Source organism: Mytilus trossulus, chromosome 7 (assembly GCF_036588685.1).
Source record: "Mytilus trossulus isolate FHL-02 chromosome 7, PNRI_Mtr1.1.1.hap1, whole genome shotgun sequence".
Taxonomy (NCBI): domain Eukaryota; kingdom Metazoa; phylum Mollusca; class Bivalvia; order Mytilida; family Mytilidae; genus Mytilus; species Mytilus trossulus.
In genome coordinates, this window is record NC_086379.1 from 12,000,489 (window position 1) to 12,019,566 (window position 19,078).

Consider the following 19,078-nt stretch of genomic DNA (forward strand, 5'->3'; position numbering starts at 1 on the left):
TGTTAACTAGTAAATGAAAGCAATTAATCCACCACATAGTTTACAATTTATGTTTTACTAGTTTTTTCTACTTATACATAATAATTATGTACTAAGAGATTCGTTCATATAGTCTAAAAAAAGAGATATTTAATAAAGCATTAACTACAAATATTCATTACTTTGTACATACACTTGCAGGCCTCTTCAATTACCCAATACATCCACTTATCAATCTTAGTAGACCATAAACCCCAATCCAAAGTCGTTAAGTTATTGATTGTATTTAATAATGAAAGTACTTGCCATAAGTGAGTATGTGACTACTCCACCTTGACCTATATCAGGATCTGTAGCTACAACTTTCAATACTTCTGTAGATAAGCTTCTATTCTACAAAGTGCAAATGTTTTTTTTTTATCATATACTTTCATTTCTTTTATTGATGAGACGAAACTAAATAAAAACTAATCTGGATTTAATCAATCACACACATATTCATAATGACATGAATGAGTTGTTTGCGTTTTCAATTACATAGTAAGTATTGTCATTCTCCTTGCATATGAAAAACACTCATATTTGTGCAGAATACTATTAAAATAGGCGAAAAATCATATCATGTGTGTAAAATTCAAAAACATCAATGAAATTAACTGATGACAAAAAATATATAAAGGAAAACTGATCAAATGAATTAATGTATGCATTAATGAAGAACTCAAGATTATTTAAAGTAGACATTCATTTACAGCTTCTGTGCATATATTACCGTTATGTATACACAATACCAATCATACAAATGTATAACAGAAAACGATCTGTAAACCTTATCAACTCAATTTTATGTATGGTCTTGAGGAAACGATGATAGTCCGTCGGAAGGGGATGATAAATGGCTGACCCGTGTTAAAAGAGAGCCATATCTCGTGCACGTTAAATACATCCTTGCAGATTTCGAAAAAGAGTAGGCTAATGCCGCTACAAGGCAGCACTCGGACCCGCAAAGTGGAAAGGGAATAATATAAGTTGTAAAACTTGTTTCCCAATCCACTATAAATAAATATGTTTAAACAAAACCTTATCATAATCCTTTATTGCAAACATATACAGACATGTTAGCATGTTTCAAGTACCACATGTTTCTGGTAAAGGTGACATTTTATGCATTTAAAGTATTTTTCGTTCTGTTTATGGATCTGTTTTATGATCATTATCTTAACAAATATAAGTAGATGTGTAATGAGTGCAAATGAGGCAATTCTTCATCCAAGTGACAATTATTATAACTAAACCATTATAGGTCAAAGTATGGTCTTCAATAAGGAACCTTGGCTCACACCGAACAGCAAGCTATGAAGGGCCCCAAAAAATTACTAGTGTAAACCATTCAAACGGGGAAACCATTTTCTAATGCAAAGAATTGGGCGTAGATTTGTATCAGGACACGAAAGAAGAGTAATTTGATACAACTTTAGTATTAGCATGCATATTATGGATATTGTTTAAAATTTGCGGTTCCGGACTTGATGCAGGATGTTTTAAGAAAAAAAAGGATTTAACCTGGTTTAATGGCTAGCCAAACATCTCGCTTCATGACAAGTTAAAAATTTTTGCTGAAGTGACAGCACTACATGAAAGAAATACAGCACAAACAAACACAATAATGTTCATCACAAATATATATGTATTGGTTGACACAGCATACAAACTGCAGAACAACAAGAAATATATTCCATCAACGACAAGTACCATTGGATATAAAATAACAGTGACGCGCATACATAAATCACATGTAATATCGAACTTTAAACAGCTATTTCGCAATACTCATGTTGAAAATGATGTCATGGATGATGTAAACACCATTACTTAGGTTAGTACGTATACTTTATCAGTCTATGGAAGAAGCAATTTGATAAAAAAAACGTTTTTCATATCAAATAGCGATATTGTCTTATTTTAACGAGTTGCGTTGTGAGAAATTTTAGACGAATGTTAACATTTGTATGAAAAAAAGATTTCTCGGAAGAAATAAATTACTTTTGATTTAAAAAATAAGGTAACATTTATCACTGAAAACGTCTGCTGCATAATAATTTTCATTAATTGTGTAATATAATAACAAACAAGTGGTATTAAGGGGGTTCGCGGGTCTAAATCATTTATATAGGATTTCTCTATATTTTTCTGTAAATGAACTTTATCTTATAGTTAATAGAAAAATGAAATAAAAAAGTGGGGTCACCGTTCGATTGCGCTCACAATCTGCCTTCGGAAGAAGCATACTTTTTTGTAAAGGTGGGGATTTTCTGTTGAAGTGATAGGAGAAATGAAAGGTAATATCGAAATAAAAAATGAAATTTATTACAGAAATCGCTCAAATTTTAAAATAATTTAGTTTAAGTACAGCTAATATGGAAATTATGTTAAAAAATATAGGTCACCGATGAGTTAAAAAAGATATTTCAATTTTAAAGCAAAAAAATGGCATTTTTGCACCAAAGGGAGATAATTTGGAGCTTTTTCAATGATATATACATTTTAAAAGTCACCTGGGGCCAAAACGAATTGATTTTTTGGAATAATTTTTTAACCATATGATTAAGTAACAACTACTTAAGGCAATTAATGAAATTTGTAATGAAAAATAAATGATATTTTTCTGAAAATCTTATACCCTCGAGCCTCCTTAATACGAGAAATTTAAATTTCTGATTAAATGAAACATAAATGCACGATTTATCATTTTAGATGTACACATTCAATAAATAGCATGAAGCAAAATTAGTTGAATGCAATTTGTTTCACCTATAATTCAATTATACAGCTATATATTATCATTATATCAATGCGATATTTTTCTAATATAATAGCGATGTGATTTTAATATAAAAAAATATATGAATGTTATATTTTTCTTGTATAACTGCGATAGTTTTCTCATATAAAATGAATACGATAACAGGTCACAATGTATGTCAAGAAAACCGCTAACATCATAGTGTATGACCGGTTTAATGTTATAATTCAATCATCAATAGAATTTCGTACCTGTAGCAATATAAACGCTTACATGAACTAATAATGTCGAAAATAGTGCTTGTTCCTATCGATCGTTGAAAGTGTTAAAACCTAAAATTATTGTTTTAGATTATATGTTTAGACTTTCTAATTCTATTTGCAGTAATGATGCTATGGTGAAATCTTAATGTGGCTACTGTAAATAGTCTACCTATTCGATTTTATTATATGTCACGTTGTTTAAGCCATGGTTAATATCCAGATACAGAAACAAACTTTCTACACACAATCTCATATAATACGGTTCCTAATAACATTTGATAATGAATATTCAAAAGGAAAAAAGAAAATTTTTTATTCCAAACAAAGAAAAATGTAAAATACTTTTGTTCCGAACTTTCAAGATATCATTAGTCATCCAAATAAAAAACTTAAAACAATTAATAAGTTCGACTGAGCAGCCTCAGACTATGAATTAAACAACTGAAGATACCACGAATGTTGTCTAACAGAAGATGTATTTATTATTAACATAGAAACAATATTGAGAAGGAAAGCTGTTCTTACTGGATATCTAAGAATATTCCTGTTGGCTATTTGATATTTCTATGAACATAATTACCTCGCCGCTAAGACACTTTTCACATCGCGACGGCCGTGAGGGCACTCCGGTGTATTTTTGCCAACGAGATTTAACTTTCGGGTTTGACTGGTAACGGGTCTTATAAATATGTGGACATTATCGAGTCCAAAATAACATTCCTTATCTCTTGTTATTAATTCATTTCTTCAATGAATCCTCATAAAATATAGTAGAATTCAATAATAGGAAATTGTTTTGACATTAGAAATGTTTAAGTAAAAAATCATTAACATCTATGCACACGTACAGAAAAAAATATGTTAACGCATGCAGAAGAATATTCCAAGATCGTTTTTCGGGAAAATACGAATGCTTACAAAAATCAGAAAATAACCATCACTGGACACGTCTCCCTTATTTAATCGGTGTACAAAGTTAAGTAACCATGTAACCTCAAGTTTACAAAATATTGTATAGAAATTCCAAATAAAAAAATAATTGGGCTTTGAAATACCCAAAACATATGTTTATGTTTTAACAGAAATGTGTTACTGCAATTAGATGTAGGACTAATAACCTACAACTGTCAAATGCAAGGGAATTATTTTTTCGACCTATTTTCGTACACAACCGGAGATGAAGTACCATGATTTGGTTATATTAGTCTTTTATCGATTCGCTTCTTCCACAGATTGTTTCTGTAAAAACGTAATATATGTGATAAAAATTAATAAAATAAAAAAAATCATACTTCAGGCACGGTTATTTGGTAGAAATTTGATGCAAATAATGGAAATTCGTCGTTTACATCAAGGATATAAATTTGCAGTGTTTCGATAGTCTGAAATTATATAAAGAGATATAAAATATTAGATGAGATTTTATTATTTCGATAATTTTCTAGCATGCTTAAGGATGCCTTTTAACTTATCTACCCAATGAAATCAAGTACCTGTTGTATATCTGTGGCAGTGATAAACACATAGGATTTCATAAAAGCTTTGGGTTGTTTTCTGCTTTAAATGTATCGTATTGTTTCGATAAGTTAAGATGCCAAGATGATATCTGATTTGAATTTCTAAATAATGGATTTGAACTACTTTCAAATGAAACGGCATTCCAGAGAGGTTGTGTTGATATAAACAAATTGTACCAAGTATTTAGAGTACACAAGCATGGTACTTAAGTGAATATCTATCTGTTTACCCCTCTAGAGACTCTGTTGAGTCTTGTATACTATTATTTGTTAGTATATGCATTTCTATTTGTGTTTGCCAGTGTGCTGTCAGTTTGTCGTCGTAAAGAGTTTGCATATCCCTTCGATATCCCCCCTCTTTTTAATTTTATTTTTTAACTTAAAGTTTATGGCATCATACGGTTAAATTACTTTTCAATAATTTTTGCATTCACTTTTTGTTTAATTTTATTGCAAATGCATATGCATTAGTATATCTTTGTTTTCCAAAAGTCTGACTTAAAACAGTCAAACAGCAAATATAACAATACTATCCATTCTTTGATAGGTTTTGATCTTTCCCCTTAAAGTACAGGCATGTTGTTTAAAAAAATTGTACTCAGATTTTAATATGCACTCATTGGACTAAATACTGCACAACTTTGTACTGATGTTTATAAAGTAATAGAAATGATAAGACAAATTGACAAAGCATACCTTTGAGTTTGATAAATCCGCAGCAAATAAATGTATATACCATGTAGGTTCTGTCTGAAAAAAAAATCAAAAACATTATATGCAAATATAAATTTTGTATTTGCGCCAGACGGTCGTTTAACCCGATGTTTTAATCGGCCAAATAAAGAAGCATTTGAAGGTAATTGATAACCGAACCTAAAGTACAGCTAAGGTAATCTATTCCTGTGGTAAAAAAGCCTTAGTGTTTCAAAATTTCAAAGTTTTGTGAACAGTCAATGTATAGCCATGAACTTATCAATGACAACTCAATTCAACACAGATGTGCTGACTACTGGGCTGCTGATACCCCTGGGAAGGAATTAAAACTCCGGCAGTAGTGGCATCGACTCAGTGGTTGTAACTAAACTGATCATAGAGACCAGGATTGAAATTTATATTGGCGCCACACAAAGAAGCAAAGATCGTAAGAAATCGTAAACAAATATTTTTTGTACATATATTTGTCATGACACTGGTTGTTAATATTGTTAGCAATCATTAGTAATGCGTTCATACTAGTATTTTACTACGAACTATATTTTTATAAAAAAGAAATTGATTACTAGACAATCATTAAAAAAGGTATTTAATACTTTCAGATAAATATTGCACTGTTACTGGCTCGATGTAAAGTATTACAAAAAGAAAAAATACACACACTTGTGAATCGTATATGAATTCATACTGCTTTCAATTATAAGATTGTTCCAGAACTTACTTCTGAAATGTGAATCACAGTTATTACCTTTTTGTTAAGAGTGTCTGTACAATGTGTACTGTATTACTGTAAACAACTGACGTTTTAAATATATTATAAGGCTGCCTTCCTGGTGTTAGGTTGGCCACAAGAGAACACAGGTTAAACATAACTGGTATTATTTATTACCAAATTACCATGTCACTGTTAAATGTAAGGCCCGACGTCTAATAAGAGTACCGTCGAACCAACACACTTTACAGCTTCTTTTAATCTATGTTATACAGATCTATCTATTTTACATATGATTGAGAAATAAAAGACAAAGCATATACCAGTTTTGGATAATTTTTTAACAATTAAAAACGTTGAAAGAAGGGCTGTATAGGCTCTGTTATTGGTCTGGATGACTCACCGGCATTGTTGATATAACTTATTTAATCTAAATAACAATTCAGAATCACCACTCTGTTACCTTATAACTACAGACAGCTTAGAGCTCGAACCGCCTTTATACAATGGTTTCTTATTAAAAGAACATCTTCAATTTTTCACCTGTTCTACAACATTTGTATAAACTTCAAGATTATAAAAAAACGGTTTTTCTAAAGTGAACATTGATTGGTTATATATTTCTCAGTGTGTTTGAATTTCTTTGTTAGCTTTTTGGTCATGAATGTTTGTCTCTAATATTTAGTTAACTGTGCATTTGTATTCAGATATCGCAGATCAAATTTATTCGTTCATTGTGTAATCATACGTTTTTTGATTGAGTTAAGTCTGCCAATTGATATTTTATCGTATGTTTTTCTATGTTGTGATGTTATGCTATTGTTTCAGAAAAAGGGAGAAGGTTTGGATGCATTAAAACGTTTAATCCCGCTGCAAATGTTTGCACCTGTCCTAAGTCAGGAATCTGATGTACAGTTGTTGTCGTTTGTTTATGTAATATATACGTGTTTCTCGTTTCTCGTTTGTTTATATAGATTAGACCGTTGGTTTTCCCGTTTGAATGGTTTAACACTAATTTTGGGGCCCTTTATAGCTTGTTGTTCGGTGTGAGCCAAGGCTCCGTGTTGAAGGCCGTACTTTAACCTATAATGGTTTACTTTTTAAATTGTTATTTGGATGGAGAGTTGTCTTATTGGTACTCACACCACATCTTCATATATTTACCTATACAAGTATGTATAGCCTTTATTTAGCAACATCTATTTCAAATAACTATCAGTATAAAAATACTTAGTAATATTGTCACAAAGACATCGATTCAATTGATACTTGAAATATTGGAACAATTCACCCCTTAAATTGTCACAAAAGGTTTACACCCAAATGAGTCACCGACTATTTCACAACTAAACTTTACACCTTGGAAATGTCACCAACTTGCTTAAACAATAAATCATTGTTTTAAAGTACCGGTCTTTGTAAAAATCATGCATGTTCTTTCACGGATTTGGCTATAATTTTTGGACCTTTTGGATTATAGCTCTTCATCTTATTTTTCTATAAGATTTGGATTTTAAATATTTTAGCCACAAGCATCACTGAAGAGACATGTGTTGTTGAAATGCGCATCTCGTGCAAGAAAATTGGTACCGTTAATATAATTTTGTTCCTATTGATGGGCGATTCATGACCATATTTCACATGTCTTTATATTTTGTTTATGAAGAAGGTATAGTATGAAAAAAAGTTTTATGTATTATTTTTATTCTTTTGAACCTTGGTTGCCATGGAAACCATCATTACAAAATTTTGCCTTAATACGTAGATAAGTAGCCTTTGAAAATTTAAATATAAGGGATTTTGAAATACCATAGAAATAAAATTAATCAATACAAACAAATTTATATTTACAGTTTTGACAAACTAAAAACTATACAAAAACGTTAAAATTTTGAATTTACTAAAAAGTTTGTTTCCATAGCAACCATTTAAAAATGTGTTTTTGTTAAAATTCGAAAATGAAAATATTTATAAACTCTTAAATTTTAAATCTGTTTTTCTTCCAAGACCAACACTACTATGACATGTCATTGACAAATTTTGAAAAACAACATTCTATATATTAATAAATAAAAAGAAATTAAAGTCGTGTGTTTTTCAAAATTCAAAAAATTATTAAAAATTCAAAAGATGGAATTTTGCTTGTAAACATTTTGAGCATTAAAACATGAAATTTTTCAAAGAGTTAAGGCAACAATAGAACCCCCTCTACCATTTTTCTATTTTAAGACTTTTTTTTAGGAATGGTTAAAGAGACAACAACCCAAACAAACAACAGAAAATAGCTGAAAATAGCTGATGACTGAATGAAGGATAGCTGCGTCCCTAAATATACTTGTTTTGTGCAAATTGAGGTTTTGGGTTGGACCTGTTTTTGTGGCATGCCAAATCTCCCTCTTTAATGACAAGGAATATTTTTTTTGCTGTTTACAGTTTATCTTTGTCTTAAATAATATTCAAGATAATAACCAAAAACTGCATATATATTTAACTAACCAGTGGCCATCTATCTGCCAAGGAAAATTCAGCTCAAAATGTAAACACTTGCAGTTTTGTGTAAAAAAGATGTTTGACAGCTTAATATCAATTAGAAACAACATACTTCTTCATCATTAAGGTTTTTATACCTACGGATAACTTAAGATTACATGTTAAAAGGTTAATATTTGAAATAAAACATCAGAAATGGCACTCCGGGGAAAAACTAACAAATAGCTTATAGCATGTATAGCGAATAAAATCCAGTCATAACATCACTTAAAACACAATAAAGTTAAATCATGGTAATCAATATGAGTAAAATCAGCAAATCAAATAGACTCATTTGCAAATATATCATCTTCGTTTTATTATTTGTACATGTTGTACTTCATAACAACACAGCAAGTCATGTTACAAAAGGGGAGTAGCCATGGACTGCATTACCATATAGCAAATACAATAAATGTTCAATAAAATGATTAGTGTGTGAAATCTTAGTACTTAGAATTCACGTGATATGGGACCATTGTTTATTGTTTTCTTTTTCCTTATTGTAATAATAGTTACCTCTCTGTCCATACATGCTTTCTGTCTAATTCGTACTGTTGTACTGAAGCCACCAGATGTGGTGTTGTGTCCTGTTTCTATAATTTCTACTTTATCACGTGTTGCATCGTCATTAGCAGATATTGTAATAACTCCATTATTACCACGGGCTGTTACAGTGGCCAGAGTTCTATCTTAATTATATTGAACCATTCATATATTAACCAAGAGTCTTACAAATGGTTACTTCAATTCTAGTTGTATCGAACGTTACTAAATTTAAGGCAGTTTCTTTACAATTACTTGAATAGCATGTTTTCATGTTTATTATTTTGCATAATATTATTTTAGTTTTATTGACTCTATGCAAGACAATTGCTTTCATTGTGTTCATCAATTTGTAGAAGACTCAGCAGAAGGAACAATGAATTTTAACAGATTTTAACATATTACACACTTACTTGTACAGCCCTCAATAAATTGAACAAGAGGAGGAAATGTGTCAAACCGTGGTGGATATTTCTGCGACAATCCTACAAAACAATAATTTCGCCAGATTAGCAAACAATTTTTAGAGGTCAGATTAATAACCATTTTAATTATTATATTTTTTGAAATATTATAGATAGTCAAGTATTTAAACTTTTAACCCCTCCCCAAACAAAAGATAGAATTAAAAGAAACTTTGCTTGTAGTTTTTCTATTGAAATAAAACTTAATCGATATGTGTTGGTTTGAAAAAAAATTACTAAAATAATGTACTAGTATCCGTAGGTGGTTATTAATAAAGATTTTTCTTTAGATTTAGTGAAGAAAATCTGTATCATATATTAGCATCCTCAAGTTTGAACCATAGAAACACACGAAATGTTTTCAATACCCCCCAACATGCCCTAACGACCATTAAACATAAACACATACATTCATGTGTATCACATCGGTCAGCCGGATCTTACATCTATTAATCGCTTTTCATTATAAACAGTCCTAGAAATGTTAGTAAAGAAGTAAAAAATATTGTAAATAAAATTTTGTTCCATTCTCATGATACACGTTCAAAATATAAACCTGTGATATGCTCAATGTGAACTGCCATCTCTTGGCAAATTAACTTGACCACCGAGTGAAAAAACACGAGCCATGAGGATCTGGATTGCACGGCCTCTAAAATATTTTAATCAACGTGTTGTTCGTTTGATATCAGTTCTTCATTGGTTAAAATCCGATTATAACTTCGAATTTCCTCGCTGTCCTCTGAATTTCCTATTGTGACGGCATACATAAATGCGACCATGCCAGATGACGTCACATAGAAAAAACACACCTTTATGCAGATCATTCGAAAAGAAGGCATAATTTTACCAGCATATTGTTTGAAATTCTTATAGAAACAGATTCCACTACCAAATTTTGTGTAATACGATATTTATCCACTCTAAACAGTTAAATTTAAAATATTTAATTCGCTCGCGAGCCTCGCGTTACTCCACTATACCACTTACAAAGAGAAGTTTTCTAGATACAAACATTTGTAACAGCGATTACTTACAGATTTATGCAACATAAAAAATAATTCCTCATTTACGAAAGATTTAAAAAAAAATAAGTCCGTCCTGTATTCTCGTCTTTTTGCTGATTACATAAATTTTGTTAAGAAGGATTTATAGCCGGGACATCAAGATGTTCTTATCAAGCTAGTAATGCAATAAAATCAACTAGTCTTTTTGTTGTAAAAGATGACCATCAGACATGTTGTAATGAGATATATATCATCAACAAATGTTATCTATAATATATGGATTCATATATATTTTGAATATATACTGCATCAAAATATTTACAATTATCGAAACGTTCTACGTTTTTGTAAGAAGATAGTTCTTATCATTTTGTTTACCAAAACATTAAAAAAATAGAATATTTGAAAGCATGTTCTTCCTATAAAACAAAATAGATAAACATTGAACACATTCCTTTTTAAATGTCCGAAAATCCGAGATATTCATCCTTAAATTAAAAATAACAAGAACTATCTTTAAAAAAGATATCCGACGTATTTAAATTTGAGTATATTTTAATACTATCATTTCGATAACCTTCAGAAGCACAATGACTTAATGATGCAGGACCTCTTTAATAAAATCTCCATCTGAATGTAACTACAAGTAATTTTTTACTAAGTCTAGTTATATTAAGGCAATAATATATAAGAATATTGTGATGACACATAAAAGTTTTTTATTTTTCAAAAAATCTAGTGCAAATAAAAAGAAACAAATATACATTTACTACTGTTTACATTTAAAACTTAATTCATGGTTAACAAAGCTAGAAACTGTTGGTAGTATAAGTAGTTTCTTTCTGTTTACACTTCACCAAAACCCCGCGGAAATCTCACATGCGTAGGTGCATTCTAAAAGTCATGTACGTTCGTACAACAAAGTTTACATTAAAAATTATATAATTATATAATTGTCCCGAATAAACAGCTGTCATGGATGCAAAGAGCTATTGGAGAAACAATTATTTTAATAAAAATATAAATCTTTGAAAGATCTAGTTCAAATATTTATAGTTTTTAACTTGTTTTCCATCACGATATAATTTTCGAGACGTTTCTTCAAATACAACCAAATCACCCACCAGTACAGCATTTTGTCCAATCACAGAAAGGATTTTCGAGCATGCGTAGTCTGTTGCCATAGTGAAGCGTCTTTAAGTTCAAAGTGCACAAACCGAAACTATACCGACTACGTCGGAAAAAGAATCACACAAAACATATTCTGTTTTAAAATAAACGACACATGAGAAATCTTACATTTGAATTTACTTCATAATCTGAATACTGATATGAATGAAAACTCACCGCTCTGGGACACTGATACAATCAAAATGCATACTATTCCCAACTTGAACATGAAATTCATTTTCTTCAACAAACAAATGTAAAAATGCGTTCTTTACTACTAAAAATAAAAGAAATATATTGCTTTTATATGGTACCATAATTATATTGCAGTTATCCAATTAATATCAGTTCATGTAGGTTGCACTTCTGTTAATATAGATAATGCTAAAAAGCCTCCTTTTACGGCTAAAAAAACTATTTTAACAATGGAGTTTCGTTAAAAAATTAAATCATAGAATAGAAACTACACACTAATATTTCTTTTTAAAGGTTAATATATAGGACTGTGCGGCATATTTTCAAAATGTGTTTGTCCAATTTACTTAAAGTTAAAACGTATACAAAGGTATTTTTGTAAATAAAACATGAATTAGAAGACATGGATGTGTTTAATAGTTTGCGGATTTTGCTTCAAAATGTTGTAATTAGTATGTTCTAGATAGTGTATTGTATTGTTCTGTTTTCTTTGATTCTTTTCCTGTTTATACTCTAGCTTCATCTAAGATCATCAACCATAACGACAACCATAATGTTACAAGGAGTTGTAAATAAAAATGAATTAAATACTTATTATAAGCTGTATAAAATGAAAGCATTTTGTTTAACAATAATGAAAAATAGCTTTTGATACTTTTGCTTTAAAAAGGAGACTAGAACACATCCACAAATTTGTTGTAAAATTATTTATTGGTAAAATATTTTATGACAGGAGAATTTCAGAAAAGGTAATAAAAGTAAAATTATATATGGATAGAACAAATCCCGTTTGTAATTTTTCTAAAATCTTTTTTTTTGTCGTAACCTATATTTTGTTTTTATCATTGTTGGTTTTCGGAATACTACAAACATACATTTAATAAAAATAAAATGTATTCGCTATTTTCTATCAATTCAAAGATAACTATCAACGGCGGTCATTGATGTATTATATAGAACGCCGTGGATAATTAACTTGAAATTGATAAAGTGAATAGAAAATACATTTAATCCATAAGAAATGCATGTTTATAGTATGAAACAAAAAATCGAAAATGAATTGTCCTGTCCTCAGCTGTCTCCAAGCTGTCCACAAGTACCTCTGAAGATAATGTGAAATTTTAAAGTTCTCAACAAAAATTTTGCCTATGACACGGTGGGTATGGTTGTCCTGCGAGAGAACGTACTGTGCTGGTGATTCGGTCCTGACGGGTGCTGGTGGGTCCTGATTCTGTGCTGGTGGGTTTGTTTACATTGTATCAGAACGGCAATAAAACGACTGTTTTGTTGCTTAATTTTTCTCTGATGCGTCATAAGTACCATGCAAAGTATATTACAACAATATTATATTGCAAAAGTCGTGCAAGTTCGTTTAACGGAATTGTCCTGACGCGGTGCTGTTGATAAGAAAAACGGTCCTGGTTCTGTGCTCCGATATCCTGGTTCTGTGCCTTTTTATTTTAGTTAAAAGTGGCATATATTCAAGATCATTGATGCTGTACTGTTATTGACTAATTAACTGTTGCCTGCTTTCTTGAAATTGACATTGTTTTGAATCTGTTTACTGTTATTATGCAAGAAAAAATACCCTATTTTTTAATTTTTTTTTTAAATTAACTGTAATTTTATTTATTGGCCTGTTAATGGAACCCTTCTTGTCCCCTTTTAAGATAAGAAAATATGTTTACGATTTTCGGGATTACGATCATGTTGCAAGATCACCAAAATACGTTGTAATATATACAATACTTATAAAAAGTAGATGATGTGGTATGTTTGTTGTCAACGGACAAGTTTCCTTAAGAAACCAAAGGAAGTATGTGTTAAAACCATACGTCATCGTAATACCTTCAACAAAAACCCATTAAATAAAAATGTAAAAGGTTACCGTTTTGCACAAAAATGGAGAGAAAAAATATAGAACAAAGAACTTTCTGAGCCTTTGAATCATATGTTTTTAGCAGCTTAAATCACATTTTTTTGTGAACAATTGAGAATGACAATAGTATTGCGGGTTTGTTTGATTGGTTTTTTTTGGGGGGGGGGGGGGGGGGGGGGGGTGATAAGTAAGAGCGAGGTTGCAGTAAAAGTTTTAAGCTTGGAATAGTTTCCCGTAAGATTAAAAAGTTGTATTTTAAAAGAAAAATGTATTTTATAGCCATTAAGAATCACTTGCTGTATCTGTAAGATTTTTTCAACATAACTTTTTTGTCTGAACGGTTATCAGTTTTTTTCTCGAAAGTTCGATAGATCACTAAATCAAATCACTATTTTATGAAAGGGCAGACTAGAATATATCAGAGAATGAAGACGAGATAACCTAGAGACCAATATAAACAAACTGTACATACACAGAAAATGTTAGCAAATCAGGGCAGAAAAGCATTATTTAGTTTATATAGTAAAATATATGATGATTGTTTTAACCATGAAACTATGTTATCTCTTTTTGACACATATGTATCTAGTATATTAAATTATAGTTGTGAAGTCTGGGGACATCACAAAGCCGAAAATATTGAGAAAGTCCACTTAATTTTTTTAAAACGTATATTGAAAGTCAAAACAACTACAGTTAATTATATGGTATTGTTGTGATCCCGAGTAAATATGAAACTTACCCAAGAAGCTTGATTGTCTCTGTCCGTGTCTCTGCAAGGCAGATTGTCTCTTTGGATTTTATGGTAGTCTTGTCAATTATATTTCCGGAAAGAGAGAGAGAGAGGCATCATGGGATCGTGCACTTCCGGCAGGGTCTGGCTTAATACCAACGAATACTACACTCCCCCCAGTTTTATATGTTTGTTGTAAGTATAGAATTTTCTCTTTTTTTTTATTTATTTATTGCCAAATTGTCCAAAATGATAATAGTGAATTTTCCAGGTGGGCCCCCTCAGATGAGAGGGGCCCAGATTAGACAAGGGTACTAATTATTCGTTTCCTTTTCGAGATTGCTAAATTAAATTAACCCTGTTGGAACGTACAGCCAGTCCCTTACCCCTTTCAGCAACGATCCCAGTCCCCTCATATCCTTGGTGATGCCCCCTTGACTACAAATGTAGGTGGGGCTAGTATAATAAACTTAACAAAACGAACTTCAAATTAACTGTCCTCTCTGGACAGGTTTACAGATATTTACACCAAAAATAACTGTCCTCTCTGGACAAGTTTACAGATATCTACACCTATTTACACGAAACTGCTCCCACTACCTACACCCTATACAGAACTCGTGCATTGCTGGTGGTGGCCTCCAGCAATGCCCAAAGGGTGTCCCCCGACCTAAAGGCCAAAAGTCCCATTGCCACCTCGGCAATATACTGGGGATGCCCATAGCTGTGATTGGGCACCCATGATGGCCTGAAATAGGGGGCATCACTCTCCAGTAGTATCCTGTCTAGGGGGAGGGACGACACCACTTGCCCTTGTTCCTGGTCAAACCGGGATACCTCCCCCGTATACCCAAAATAGACATTGGGGAAGGCATTCCTCCAACGCCTCGCTTCCTGCCTGCCCCCATCAAAGCAGTGGAGATGGATCCTCTGCTGAGGGTCCACCCTCTCCCGGACTATGGTGAGGGCTTTCAGGTGCGCCTCCGCACTATGGCGATCCTCGGGAGCCCCTCTAATATGGAGAATGAGGGGAACCTCTGGCCTTCCCTTGCACAAATTTAGGACCCACCTTAGGGTGCTAACCTGCCTTTGAAGAGGTGGGTCCCGCTGGCTCTGGTCCAACCCAACTTCTCCAATGGCCCTTACCCCAGGCAATCCCAGCAGCCGTTCCGTCTTGTCGAACAAACTATCGTCCAGCTGCTGGGCCTTTTTGGGGTGGACTCCTATTGCTGTGACCCAGGGTGATCCTCCAGGGTGTTCCTGCAATGCCAATGCAGATGGCCATGTCCCTGGGTCACAATACACCATAACCCCTCCTACTAGGTCCACTGGGTTTCTTGGGGGGGGGTGGGAAGGCGCATCTCGATGAACCGTTGCCGGTCCATCCTCCCGTTCATCCTCCATTGCCTCCACCCCCGGTCTAAATGGAAGTGGGAGTCAAATGCGGGAGGTGTTGGACTCCTGATTGCACTGTCCACAAATAGTTTTTTTCCTGGAGGGGAGTCGGAGGGGGACCTCAACGGATCTATTCCCCCTTCTGCCTGTCCTATCTGGCCTGCTGAGGACCCTATGGCTGCCCGGGGACCTTGCAGCCTAAACATTCCCCTAAACGCATCCGCCCTGTCTCCCAACTCCCCCATTATGGCTGCCTGGACCCTCCAGTCAATGAGGGCTCCAGGAGAGTTGACCGGTGCTGTTGAGAAGTATGGGGGAACTGGTCGTCCCCCTTCCCGGCATACCTCCTCCATCTGCCCCTGGACTGCCTGCCCAATGATGTGGGGTCGTGTTATCTCCAGCCTATTCACATGGGTGACCAAATCCTCTAGGTCCCCACCCACTAGCATCCAGGCCTGTGCCTGTAGTGCTGCTACCCTGATTGGAGCGAGGGAAGCCCTTGGCTGGTCTCGTTGTTCTCCGAATACTTCAGCCACATGTTCCAGCATCACATGTGGCTGAATATCCAATGCCCTTATGGGGCAACCCTGGATGGGGCACTGCTGTAGGGTGGGGATGTCCATCAACTTTGGCAGTGCAAGTCCTTGGGGTGTCCTCTGGCCTGACACCCCAGTCTCCCTCAGCTTGTAGTCAGGTTGGGGTGTCCTTAGACTTGACACCCCAGTCTCCTTCGGCTTGTAGTCTGGTTGGGGTGCCCTTTGACTTGACACCCCAGCCCCCCTGGCTTGTTGGTCTCCTTGGGGTGTCCCTTGGCCCAACACCCCAGTCTCCCTCGGCTGGCAGTCCCGTTGGGGTGTCCCTTGACTCGACATCCCAGTCCTCCTCGTCTGACAGCCTCCCTGGGGTGTCATAATACCCGACACCCCAGTCTCTCTCGGTGATTATACCTCTGGGGTGTCCTCTGTCCTGACACCCCTGTCCCAGTGGGCGTGTAGTTATGTTGGGGTGTCCTTTGCCACGACACCCCTGTGTCCCTTCTTCCTCCTCCCTGGAACGAGTTTGGTGTCCGCATCTGTTGGGCCTCCCTTAGTGCCCTCTGCAGCCTGGCTGTCTCTTCAGCTTGGCGCTCTTTCTGCCGATTCCTTCTTCTCTTCCTTTCTTGGGTGGTCTCCTTTCGCCCCTGAAAACCCCTACCCAGTGGAGGCGCGCTGTGAGCATCCCGGTCGGTTGGAATGCCCACAGGGGTGTCCCTAGCCATCGGGACAGCGGCCCCTGGAGTGCTCCTGGAAACGGAACAGCGGCTCCTTCCTCCACTGGGGTCCCTAACTCTGTCCTCCCTGCTACCTGACCGGGCCCTGGAATCATGGCTCCCATCCCTGGTGCCCCTAACTAGCCCAGAACCCGTATCCCTAGCCTTTGGGGAGGAGTCCCTGTGGTCCCCAGAGATGTCTTTTCCTGGGACCTTAGCTTCGAACTCCCCCTCCTGACCCTTTGCATCTCCCTGGCTTGGGACAACCCTTTCAACTGAGGGGACCCTGTCGTGGTGTCGTCCCCTGGGGCTTACCTCTCTCTGCTCTTTCTCCTCTATAAGCTTTTCCTCGGCAGCCCAACTTCTTTTTGGGCTGCCTCCCGAACTCCCCTCATCACTGGACATCTGTACTGTCTTTTCTGCAAATACAAAAAATACAACATCTTGAAGGCCCAACTTAATTACATCTGGCCTCGTCGTTCAATATAGCAGCTATCTAACTAGATACCAATGTAGTTAAATAGTTGCCTCCATATGTACAATATCTGAAACTATTTACAATGACTTAAAGACTCCTTATGTACAACAACAGCATCATAACAGCACCCTATTCTGAACCCTTCCTACGGGCTGACCTGCGCAGTCCAGTAGGGTTCAGACTAACGTGCGGTGGATCTGGTTTTATCTTACAACCAGAGCATATGTAGTCTTGGTTCTCCCATTCCTCCGCCTCCTGTGGAGAGATTCCCACGCACCTGCCATGGTACCACTCACTGCACCTGTCACAGGAGATCATAAACTCTCCCGTATAAGGTCCTCGGCAAGTGCAGTACAGTGCCCCAGTACTTCCTGAGGCATTTGTTTTTCTACCCTCAGTTGATTGTAGGGTGGGGGGCACCTGGTCCACCCTGACAGGATCTTGAACATTACCTTGTGAAGGGGTTACTGGGTTGTTAGGTTGCATTGCTTGGGCCACACCCCCATTTTGGAGCTCTTCTATTGCCCGATTGACCCATACCGGTAGCTCCCTATCCCTACACAGCTTCAAACGGTCATGGTTCACCGTGGTGAGGGCTTTCTTCATTTTTACCTTATACAGGTAGGGCGAGATTCTTGCTAGGATGACCCCTGGCCCCCTCCACATAGGGTTTAGCTTTTTGCACTTCCCTGGCAGTGAAGCTGTGTCCAGCTTATAGACAACATCCCCTACCTTGTACTGACGAGCAACTACCCTAAGATCGTATGCTTGCTTAGCTCTAAGCTGGGAGGTCTTGAGGTTTGCCCTCGCAATTTCATGGGCAGACCTTAGAGCCTCTTCTAAGTCACCCACATACCCGGCCAGGTCTGGAGGTTGCCCCGTTTTTGGTGGCCTGAACATTAACTCAGCAGGGAGGTTTACCTCTCTGCCCAACATGAGGCGATTGGGGGTAAACCCGGTGGATCGATTCACTGATGCCCTAATTGCCCCCGCTAATTGGGGAATGTGTACGTCCCAAGTCTTCTGATTGGTACCCACAAAACACCTGATGGAGGCCAGGAGGGTTCGATTAAATCTCTCTACCTGGCCATTAGCAGAAGGGCGATATGGGGTGGTCCGAGCCTTGTGGATGTGGAGCAGTTCACAAACTGATTGGAAGAGTAAACTCTCGAAATTACGGCCTTGGTCTGTAAATATTTCATATGGATACCCAAACCTACAGAAAAAATCGTTAACAGCCGCCCTTGCCGTGACTTCAGCCGTCTGAGAGGGGAGGGGGATACACTCCACCCACTTGCTGAATTGATCTACAATCATGAGCAGGTGTTCATTTGCTCTGTCTGACTTTGGTAGGGGCCCTACAAAATCGAGGTGCACTCTCTCCATAGGAGCCCCAGCGTGAAACATTGTCATTGGACACCTTGCAGTCTTATTCGGTTTCTTGC

At 35.7% G+C, this 19,078-nt stretch overlaps 1 protein-coding gene across 1 annotated transcript; it reads right to left on the reverse strand.

Moving 5' to 3' along the window:
* Positions 1–15,111: 15,111 nt before the first annotated feature.
* On the reverse strand, positions 15,112–15,819 carry LOC134726155 (3'-5' ssDNA/RNA exonuclease TatD-like). Its single transcript, XM_063590555.1, has one exon. The coding sequence runs from the start codon at positions 15,817–15,819 to the stop codon at positions 15,112–15,114; it is 708 nt and encodes a 235-aa protein (XP_063446625.1).
* Between the last annotated feature and the right edge of the window lie 3,259 nt (positions 15,820–19,078).

What these genes read in the sequence shown, in the direction of transcription:
- LOC134726155 (XM_063590555.1), bottom strand. Translation starts at nt 15,819, where the DNA reads ATGGTGTATTGTGACCCAGGGACATGGCCATCTGCATTGGCATTGCAG.